The sequence below is a fragment of the Hipposideros armiger genome, unplaced genomic scaffold (assembly GCF_001890085.2).
Source record: "Hipposideros armiger isolate ML-2016 unplaced genomic scaffold, ASM189008v1 scaffold_6, whole genome shotgun sequence".
Lineage (NCBI taxonomy): Eukaryota > Metazoa > Chordata > Mammalia > Chiroptera > Hipposideridae > Hipposideros > Hipposideros armiger.
This window is the reverse complement of record NW_017731356.1, coordinates 1226653-1237798: the sequence shown is the minus strand read 5'-3', so window position 1 is coordinate 1237798 and position 11146 is coordinate 1226653. Positions and strand designations below refer to the sequence as shown.

The 11146-nt window shown below is 50.7% G+C and overlaps 1 protein-coding gene across 1 annotated transcript in view; it reads left to right on the top strand.

The window, feature by feature from the left end:
• ADCY10 (adenylate cyclase 10) overlaps nt 1–3484 on the top strand; it is a 44516-nt gene extending 41032 nt beyond the window's left edge. Inside the window, exons 28-30 of the mRNA XM_019646943.1 lie at nt 964–1159; nt 2290–2478; nt 2990–3484. Coding sequence (XP_019502488.1) covers nt 964–1159; nt 2290–2478; nt 2990–3148 — 544 coding nt within the window. The 3' untranslated portion in view covers nt 3149–3484. The remainder of the gene's footprint in view (nt 1–963; nt 1160–2289; nt 2479–2989) is intronic.
• The last annotated feature ends 7662 nt before the right edge of the window (nt 3485–11146 follow it).

Sequence of the window (11146 nt, the reverse complement as noted above, 5' to 3'; positions counted from 1 at the left end):
AAATAAATAAATAAATAAATAAACTGGAGGAGGGAGGGAGGCGGGGAAAGTGCACTGGCGGACGGCCCTCCCCTCACGTAAAAGGAAGAAGCAGTCCTGTTCCCTATCAGCCCAGTGAGCCTGGGCTCAACCCTTGAACCCATTTGGTTTTTAACTCAGCAGCCTGCAGCTATGGCCTTAACTTCAAGGAAGTAGATCAGGAAGCCTCCAGAACATTATTTCTTCCACAGCTATCCCCAAGAGAGAAAGTCATTCCCTGTGCTACTCCCCATCTCAGACCATATATGCAGCCATGCCGTCCAATATTGAGAGATTTTGTGAAGAGATTAAATGATACTATGAAGACATGCCTATAGAAAGTGCCACAAGCCAGAGCAGTTCCAAATTTGAATAAAGATCTCCTCTTATTATAAAATTCCTTGGGAGAAATTAAAATCCAAAAATGAATTGCCCTTGCCAGTTAAAGTCCAAAGAAATTATAGTTCAAGGTCAAACGGACTTGCCTATATGATTTAAAGTTCAAGAACTCTAAAGTCCAAAAGCCATCCTAATTTCTTACTCTCCTCTGTTTTACCTGGAGAGTTCTTTCAACCACTGTAGATGTGGCCAGTGCTTCTCAGGGTAGTCCCAGCCTAGGTCATCTCTTTTTGGAATTTGAGCAATTTCTTCAAGCCCTAGAATTTGTAGCTCCAAGGGTCTGACCTGCTTCACTGTGTGGAAGTCCAAAGAGTTACATAAATGGTGGCTAATAGGATCTGAGTGTCCCCAAGCATTCCATACATCTCAAATCATCAAAAAATTGTATTTGTTCCTAGCTCCATAGCACATAACTTCCTCCAGGTAGGCAGGTGGCAGGCTTCCGAAGGCTCAGGTATTGGGGACACCTACAGAGAGACCAAGTTCAGAAAACCAGCCCCTTCCAAGGGTGACACTGATTTTTCTGATTCTTCCATGGTGGTGCAGGTATGCCAGACTTCAGGAATGGGACCGTTTTGAAGTATTTTCCAATAAAGCAAAAAATCTTGTGCCAAGAAGAATGCCAACCATGCTTTACTTCCAAGGAATGTGTCGGTACCTGGAGGGGCAAGTGCTCTACCTTCAGAAGCAAATTGAAGAGCAGTCGAAGTGGGCTCAGGACGCTGGCATCAAGCTCCTCAAGGTGAGGCTCCCGTCTGGTCTCCAGGACAAAATGCTCCTTAAATGGGTCCCCGTTCCTTACGTAACCTTCATCCTGTAAAGCAATCTCATCCACTTTCTAGAGAGCACGCTGGCAAAATGCTTCAACATCTTTACAATGCGCACACCATTCGCCCCAGTCACTCTCATCCTGGGAATCATCCTAAGCAAATAATTGGAGGGCCCACAAAAGTGTTTCTATAAAGATGTCGGTCTCCGGTTTACACTGTTAAAACACTCACAGGAAATAAACACTGCACGCCCTTCAGCAAGAAGATTGGCTGAGTCAGAAATGGCACATTTACACATTGGGATATTTCATGTTCAAAAATCTGAATTTAAACATTGGAGTATCTGGTAACACGAGGCCCTCGTGCCAAAGGGCAGCTATTGGCTAGAGTTGACCAGGGGTGACGCTGAGGGCACATTGTCTCCACTGGGGCATGCTCTCCGGTGCTGCTCAGGCTGTACCCCGCCTGTTGATCTGTGTTACTTGCCTGGCTGCTGTCAGCATTTGAATTGTGAGCCCTGATGTAAACGAATCCTGTCCTTCGTCACCTGATGCTAAGTGGGAAAATCATCGTATGATTAGTATGACCCCAGCTGTGTGGGGTGTGTGTGTGTGCGTGCGTGTGTGTGTGTGTGTGTGTGTGTGTGTGAGAGAGAGAGAGAGAGACAGAGAGAGAGAGAGAGAGAGACAGAGACAGAGACAGAGAGACAGAGAGAGAGAGCGCAATAGGCAGAGAAATTAAGAGGCGGGAAAACATGTACCCAAATGTTTAAAAATATTTCTTTCTAGGTATCAGGGTTATGGGTGATTCTTATATCTTTTGTTGTTATTTTCACTTTTTTCCCTAAATTTTGAACAATCCAGTTATATTGCTTTGCTAATAAAAAGAAAATGTATTTTGTTTTTCAAGTGGTTGCAGAAAAGGGTTAATGAGCCCATCTATATCACATTCTTGGTCTTATCTCTACTCTTTCTCATGTATGTCTCCGTAATATACTTTTCACTTGATTGTTTGTATCCTTGAAATGTCCCCAAATCACCGGCAAAGGAAAAACTGCAGTCAAGGACCCCTTTCTGACCCGAAGGTGCTGTTTTCTCTTCAGACCCTGGAGACCCTGGTGGCTCAGAGTGCCACTGGCACTGTCTTCCACCCGCGGCTCTACCACCTGATGGCCTATATCTGCATCCTCATGGGCGATGGGCAGAACTGTGACCTCTTCCTGGACACGGCCTTACAGCTCTCGGAGACCCAGGGGAACATGCTGGAGAAATGCTGGCTTAACATGAATAAGGTAAGGACCACCAGCTAGCAGGCTGGGCGGGGGGTGCTCACCCTCCCGAGGAAGCCCTGGGAGCCCCCGCCTGCTGAGGCCTCCACTGGCCTTCCGGACTCCCGCTGGGAGGGGTGACACGTCCATAGTTCAGCTCCGTGCACCTCCTCTTCCCCCCTGAGTTCTCGTGGGGCCTCCCCCCCTCCCAGTCCGCTTTAGCAAGCTCTCTGCCTCTTACCACTTTACAGTCTGTGTTACATTCATGGAAAGGCCTTTCCTCCCCTCTTAGAAGGCAAAACCCACGGTTGATCCCTAGCACAGCGCCCGACGCTCAGGATTTGTTGAATAAGTGAACGCATATACACGTCTATGTGTTATTTACAGAGTCATGTGTCAGTACCCTAGTTTGGGCAGCCAAATTCATTATCTGTGGGTTCACGTGGTTTGAAGAGCTGCTCCTGATATGGGGCTGGTGTGGCTCGCACCGGCCAAGGAGCGCTGACAGCGCCTGTGCTCTCGTTGGCCCTCTCAGGAATGGTGGTATTCAAGCTCCGAGCTGACCAAGGACTGGCGGCAGACAGTCCTGAAGCTCCCGTCATGGGAACAAGTTGTGTCCAGAAGGGTAAACTTGCAGGATATTCAAATGAACAAATTCCTGATGAGAGTGAATATCCTGGACAACCCTTTCTAACGCTGCCTGAAAGAAAACGAAGACTTTCCTAAGTCTCATTCCCATGTGGTCCTCCACTCTTAACCTTTCTCTGTAGCCAGCACCCTCCGGGTTCAGACACAGAACCACGAGTGTTGGTTTCTTCTCTTTCCGGAGGGTCCGCAAGGGCCGGCAGCGTTGTGCGTTCCTATCTCGCAGCTTCCCACAAGCCGCCTTGGCCTTTCGTGTGGTTCTGGCTTGACCTGCTGAGTTTAACACCATTGCAAAATTGTATCATGAGGGAAAATACCAATATCAAAATGGGACATGTCGCAACATACATTTCTAGTTAACCTATTAAACTGAACATGTTTATTTTTTAAATGTCCGGCTGTTCAATCTTTTGTATGTAGCATAGGGTTGCAAATAGCAAATTCTCATCATGCTCTGGAAGGGCAAGAGTTGAAAAGACACACTTTTTGTAGTGCCGACTGCTAACTGCGTGCATCAAATACCTGTGGGAGTGAAAGGGTTAAAAATCGAAATATTAGTAATTTTGATGTTGGTATCTCCGACATGCCTGGAGTTTATGTATTTTTATCTTTAAGAAAGTGGTGGCATTGGTTTCCCAGATATCGGAGAAGCTGCCCCAGAGCCACCTGCCATCACTGTCTCTGTTGGCAGAGAGAATACTTCTTATGGGCATTTTGTGCCCCTGAGGGTCAAGTGCAATATGTGTCAATTCAGCCCATCTCTGCGTTGTTGCAGCTTCCTCGTGTCATGGACCCAGGTGGCTGCCTCCAGCAGGTGCCCCTGGATTTCCATTTGTTGATCGTAGTCCCATTCTGATCCTGGAAGGGGGTTCGTCTGATGGGCATCAACGTGTCCTCTAGTGATTTCCACAGGTGGTGCCCATACAGGCGTCCCTTTCACAGGCCAGGATTCCATTGTCCTTCTGGGGAAGGCAGAGCTGTGTATTTTTCCTCCTGGTAACATAACTGAGTTCCACAACGGAGACTGGACATCCCAGTTGGTACCGCGAGCTTAGCCACAGAGGCCCGGGGCCCTGGCCGCGTGGGAAGAGCCTCACATACTAGGGAATCAGAGCGTGAGGTTCTAGCACGAGCTCTGCACAGGCAGACTTGATTCCGAACCTCTGTATTTCAGTGCTAGCACCCCAGGAGATGAGGTCCTCCAGTGAGAAGCTGGGGGTGGGGGTGGGGTGAGGGGGTGGGGGCACCTACAGTCCTTCCTCCTCCAAAATGTCAAAAACTTCTTTCACTGTATTTGACTGGCTTCTGATGAAGGCAAAGCAAGACTGGGCAAGGCTGGAGGAGGAAACTGGAGAGGGCCGGCCGTTACTGGGAGCGCAGTGCTGTGGTTCCCAAGGACTGATGAGAGACGGGACAGAGGAAGAGGTGGGGGAAGGCTGGACTGCAGTTTAGATTTTACCTCCCACGTGTCTGAACCCAGAGGAGCGTGCATGAGGCCTCACAGGAACCTGAACTTGGTTTCTGGCCCTGACTATGCTTTGTCAGTTTCCTCCTGTCCAAACGAAACAGGTTGTGACAAGGTCCCTCCCCTCCCCATGGGGCTGCGGTTCCCTCTCCCACCAGTGGGCGGCGGCGGGTGCGTCCTCTCTCTGGCCAGCAGGTGGCAGCACCGGCTCTTTGCTACGGCCGCCGCCCAAGGAGGGGTTTGCGGTCCAATTCTCCAAGCTCCTGTCTTCAGACCCGCAGCCTCGGCGCTGAGCCCCTCAAACCACGTCAGCTTCCACAGCCGCACCCCTCGCTCCTACAGGAAGCTTCCAGCGTAAGGGTCTCAGGAACATCCCTTGACAGAGTAGGTTCCGGCTAGAATCCTCTTTAGGAGAAGGCAGATATTCCGTGAAGGCTTGAGGATCAGAGAGGAATGGAGGAGTGCTGCTCTTACCTTGTTTTCCTTTTCTTCTTCAACACGAGCCTTTGAACTTCTCCGCCACAAGTCTATGAACGCCTAGAGGCCACAGGCTCTGTCCTCATTCTCTCTCTGCCGCAGTGCGCCGAGCAAGTGCTCAGAAAGTGTTTGTGTGATGAATGCATTCAAATCTTCCTTTGCTCACCTCAAGTCAATTCTTACAGGAACCCTTAGATGTAGGAACATAATATTTATTGAATGAGTAAACGCTATGGACTCTCATGGAGATCAGCAAAAATTCCTAACACCAACTGTGGTGGCCAGGCTCTGTACTAGGGTTACACCAGGGAATAAGAAAGTCTGCGTAGTGGTTGCAGATGTGGGCCCGGGACCTCACCGGATTGACAGCTGCTAGATTTGTGTCCTTGGGCAAGTTATTTAACCTCTTTGTGTCTCGGTTTCCTTGTTTGTAACGTGGGAATGATAATGGCATCTACCTCATAAGGTTCCTATGAGTTACTACAGGTAAAGCACTCATAATTCTGCTGAGGGAACAAATAGGCAATGAAAATACAGAGCTATAAAGGGGACTGCTGGAGAAGAAAGTGCAGAGGCATGCACCTTAACGTGGCTTTAGAAGTTTCTAGAAAGCTTTCTGGAAGAGGGCTAGGACACAGCCAGGTGAAGACTTCCCAGGCTGGTTTGTAGTAGTCAGTGGTGGGGACGTTTTGGAGGCCGCAGTGAGCCTGGGTCTTCACATTTGGCCTGGATGGGGTGCTACTGAGCGAGGGGGATGTGTGAGCGATGACGTGGGTGGTCACTAGAGGCCTTGTGGGCCAGGTGGCTTTGGGGTCGGGACCTTGGCCTGCCAGCCATGTAGGAGTCGCTGAGTGACTTTCCTGAGGAAGGGCATGGGCCGCGTTTCACTTTTAGAAAGCCGCCCCTTTGTGGAAAGTGGATTGGAAGAGGGCCAGGCCGACATGAAGGCTGGGAGACGGTTGCTGTTGCAAGCTGGGAACTAGGAAGGCTGCAATCAAGAAAGGGCAGTGGGGACAGATAAGGGCTTTGATTGGAAAGATAGGGGAGGAGGTAGAACATGCCGAAATCGTAGACCGGCTTGTCAAGAATGCTCCAAGGTAACAGACACGTAGAGCGAGGCCCAGTCAACGAAAGACGGAGACGTTTCAAGCACGTGCATAGCTGCCATTCCTCGGTAAACGGATGGTCATCGTCACACCCCCTTCCCTCTGCCACCCAGACCCCAGTCTTTCAACCCCACCTCCCCCAGGATCACCTCCGCACAGCCCAGTTTCCCATCGCTGGGAATGATACCGTCACCCACCGTTCATCGTGACTCTCGTGTCTTCAGCCCCCCAAGCTGTCATTGTTTTCTGCCAGCGCCCTTTCAGGTTCTTCCTGTTGCCCCTCAGATCCCTGCTGCTGAAAACCCGCTTCCTGCATCTCTGACTGGGCGCTGCAGTCACCGCATCATTAACCCGCCCCTCGAAATCAGATTTCCAGCCTCCACCAATTGGCAGGGCCAGCTTGCTAAAATGCAGACCCCATTTCTTACCCCTCAGGGTAAAATCCTATTCGCCTTCAGGACATCCCCGTTTCCTAGCCTGAAACGTGCGCCTTTAAGGGCCTGGCTCCCCGCCAAGCCCAGGCTGCAGCCACCCTGGCCTCACTCCCTCCCACTCTAGGCCTTTGGGCTGGTCCCTCGGACTGGAAGGGCCTTCACCAGAGGCTTTGGGCTTCTCCCAGCCAGCTTTCAGATGCTTCGCCCCAAGGCACCTCCCCGCTGAATGCCACGGGTGGGTCTTCCCCAGCTGTGTGCCCTTCGTCTTCCCAGCTGCTCTCGCAGGGCTGCCTGGCACTGTTTGTTTGGGGCTGTCTTCTGTCTGAGCTCCTCAGGGGCGCGGGCTCTGCCCCCTCAGCTTGGTGTCCCCAGCACGAGGCACAGGGTGAAGCATTAGGGGGCCCTCAGCATGCTGGCTGGTCCACAGGTGCATCCCAGACCTCCACAGTGTGTGGGACACACATGAGGGACAAAGTATGTGTTCTATACCCACCAGGAAGTGGCAGTCAGCGGGGGCTGCCCTTGTGAGGTGTACCTCCATCCCCACCCACCCACCTCCTTAGTCAGAGAAAAAAGGGGTGTGGGAGCGTGTGTGTGAGCGTGTGTGTGTGTGAGCGTGTGTGTAAGCGTGTGCGTGAGCGTGTGTGTGTATGTGTGTGCATGTGTGAGCGTGTGTGTGTGTGTGAGCGTGTGTGAGTGTGTGTGCGTGTGTGTAAGTGTGTGCGTGCGCGTGTGTGAGCATGTGTGAGCGTGTGAGTGTGTGTGTAAGTGTGTGTGAACGTGTGTGTGAGTGTGTGTGCGCGTGTGTGAGTGTGTGTAAGTGTGTGTGCGCGTGTGTGAGCATGTGTGAGCGTGTGAGTGTGTGTGCATGTGTGTGCATGTGTGTGTGAACGTGTGTGAGTGTGTGTGCGCGTGTGTGAGTGTGTGTGAGTGTGTGTGCGCGCGTGTGTGTGAGTGTGTGTGTGAGCGTGTGTGTGCATGTGTGTGAGTGTGTGCACGCGTGTGTGTGTGAGCGTGTGTGTGTGTATGTGTGTGTATGTGTGTGTGTGTGAGTGTGAGCATGTGTGCCTGGCTCCTGCCTGGCCTACACCAGCGCTGTCCTCAAGAACCTCCTGTGACAAAGGGCACATTCCCTCTCTGCACAGTCCAATGCTATTACTGAGCACGTGAAAGGAGGATCTGAATTTTAAATTTGATTTAAATTAAATTTTAATGGCTACATGTGGCCAGTGGCTGCCATACAGGACAGTGCGATGACTGCAGTAACCTTAAAATGCCGAGCTCCTTAAAATGCTGAAGGTTGAATGGGGACATTTCTATAGCGGAGGAGAGTGGGCTTGGAGCAGAGGGGTGGTAGTACTATATAAGAGAAAACGTATCAGGCTGGATAGGTTAAACTGCTTCTAAATGTGTATTTCTCCAACTAACGTGACTCCAGGATGCCTAACTAGTGCTTAATAATAAATTTGGTGTTAATCTAGTGCTCCATCACGCGTCGGCTGGGCGGCTTCATTTTCTGTCCTCCTTCCTGGCAGCCCTTCGCCTCCACGGAAACGGACTGCATTTTGCCGTGACTTGAACGCACCCTTGCTTACAGGGAGGAGGCCTGGAATCATCTAAACGCTTGAAAGGAATTGAAATAGACATAAACTTTACAGCAGGGACCCACGCCTTCCACTTTCTCCTGTGGGATGTTTTAGAGAGGATATGGACGGAAGCCAGCCATTTCCAGCCAAGTGCTGGTTCTGCTCCGAAGTTACTTCACCTCTCTCCCTTGGGCTTTTCCCCTCTCTTGCTCAACCTCAGTGAGTCAACATTAACTCATTAGCTCAGCCTTCTCTCCCGGACCCTGGCGTGTCCTGAGGTGCCCTGTGTCAGAGGGACACCCGTTTCTTAGCCTTTAATCCAGGAACTGGGCTCAGCTCCCTCGGCTAAAGGACCCAAAACAGGATGGCACCTGCTGGCTGCCCGCACCTGTGTGTTCCACGGAGGTTTTACTTTGAGACCAAGATCCTCCAGGAAGCTTCTCAGCAATGTTTCCCCCTCTGCCAGAGCAACGTCCTTCAGCGATGGATTACATGGAAAAAACAAACCAACAAAAGAAACTGGGCTTTACTGAGATAGGCACCTCCAGGCAGTTAGGAGCAAACCATCTGGGCTTCTGCTGGGTCAGCAAGAGCAAGGACAGGGTTTTGCAAAATGTTCCGCATTCCTCTGGGTACGATATACATTCTAAGAGATTCACTGCAAAATAAATTTTGATTTTATGTTTCTTTTTAATCTAATTGAAAGAAACTCTGATTTATAATAATAATAATAATAATAATAATAATAATAATATAACTCTATTCAAAGCCAGAGCAAGCACTGAGAATGGCTCTAGATTCAAAACTCGGTGTCCTTGGCGTCCTTCCCTATTGGGAAGGGACGCCTCAGGCCCTACGCCAGCCGGCCTTCCATCGCTGAGTCGCCCACACCCACAGCCAGCAGCGCAGCGGGCCAAGCACAGACCACCGAAGGTACTTAATGCCCCGAGGGGCTTAGAAACCAGAATGCCTCAGCCCTACAGCACCTGGGGCCGGGCTGCAGCCAGTGTGAGAATGCTCAACTTCCCAGACTTCCTCTTCCCAGATGTGGGGCGATCACCCTTCCTTCCTCATATTCTCGAACCCTAAAGGCCAGCTCCACAGGCCCACAATGCAGGCATGAACGACCAATCACATCGCAACCCTGGGCCAAGACAGGACAATGGTTTCACATCCTGTTTGGAGGAGGAAATGGAAGCTGGAAGCAGCAGCTCCCCGGGGACTCCCCGAGCTTGAAAGATTTGGGTTTCCTTCCTTGTAAACACAGCCGGGCCTCCAGCAGGTGCTAGAACTCCCTTCTCCTCCAGCCCCCAGTTGCTTTTCTTACACCCCAAGACCCACCCAGTCTGACTCGAGAGCAGCGGCTCTTCTGCCGGTTCCCGGTGATAATGACGGTGGCTTTAGGAAGGATGTGAGCAGCGGACATGGCTTTGACGGCTGCTGTCACCGCCCCCAGACATTAGAGCCCCATTTCCAAGGGGCCAGGAGGCAGGTCCCATCCTGGGCTGTCTTTCCGGCAGCTGCAAATGATTTGCTTTTGGCTTTTTTTGGTTTGTTTGTTTCTTTAAGAGTTCATAAGGACAGATGACAATTGCAGCATCACTTGTGATAGACAAACTGGGAACAACCTGAATACTCAGAAATGATTTAGAATGTTATGGCGCATCTACACAAGGGAAGGCCCTGAAAGGGTTAATGGGCCCTGTTCTGTGGGTCGCTGGCTGGATGCAAAGCGGAGAAGCAAAGCTCAAAACACCACCATCCCGTTTTTTGTTTTTAAAACACCCAAGACAGCTTTATTGGAACCGTGTTGCACTCCTGATTTGCAGCAGCCATTTTTGTAAAATGCCATTTTTTTTGAGACAAGGGGACATTTGCGTATGAACGGGGTAGTAGATGAAATAAAAAAAACTCGGTATTTTCAAAAACGTTTCTGTTAAATGGCACAAGACGTTATACCCTTATGGAAGAAAATGCCCATCGTTTTTAAAGATGCATACCAAAGAATGTAGGGGTGCACTGAACGGCTTGAGGGTTTGTTTTAAAAGAATTCAGAAAACGAGGAAAAAGAAAAAAAGGGATGGATGAAGTCACTGAGGATGGGTGTGTGGAGGTTGATTTTTACTATTCTCTCTTCTCATGCATGTTTAAAATCCTTCATAACCACAAATCTGGAATATACAGGACCAAAGAGCGTGTGTAGGGGAGAAGGGGGGGTGGGGACTCGCCGATGGTCAGTCCCTAACACCACCTCTAAACCCTGCCAATGCTGCTTTCCGTTTTGGGAGGATTAAATCATTGGTTCTTCAATGCAGTTAGCACTGGAGCCCCCCAGAGAGCTGGGAGGCCTGCGGCTTTAAGGGGTAGGAGTAGCTGAGGTTTCCTCTTGCACGGTGCTGGGCCAGCTCACTCGGAGCTACAGCCGCCCTCAGAAATAGCGCTTTTTGGTTGGCACGTTCCCCCTGCAGTTTGGGAACCAGAGCCCCAGCGGCAGGAGGAACTTCCCCAGTACATAGCTCTAACTTGGGAGGAACCGTAGAGCTGAGAACCCACAGATCCCATGATTGCTGTCCTTGTATGCGGGTGGAGGGGGGTGGTGGACGGGGGATGGACCCACATCTCTGCTGTCTTGCCAAATCCCTGGGATGGATGAGACCCACTCCCCCTGAAGGCCCGGGCAGCGGTAACTCTCTCTCCTACTCAAGAAAGCATAAAATTATGCAAGCCAGAAGCGGGGTGTGAATCCATGGCAATTTATAAAATTAGCAAATCACTGGAAAACCTCAATGCTTTATTAATAAGGCGTGGTGACAGCTCGCAACAGATTGTCACCTTAGTGTCTTCCAACCTGAGCTTCAGGGGCCCCCCGGGCGTCTGTGTCTCTGCCCCCTGCACAGCCACCTCCCTCACCTCACCCTACCTGGCTCCTGAGGCCCAGGGAGAAAGTGCATTTCAGGCACACAGCACCTTTGTTTGAGG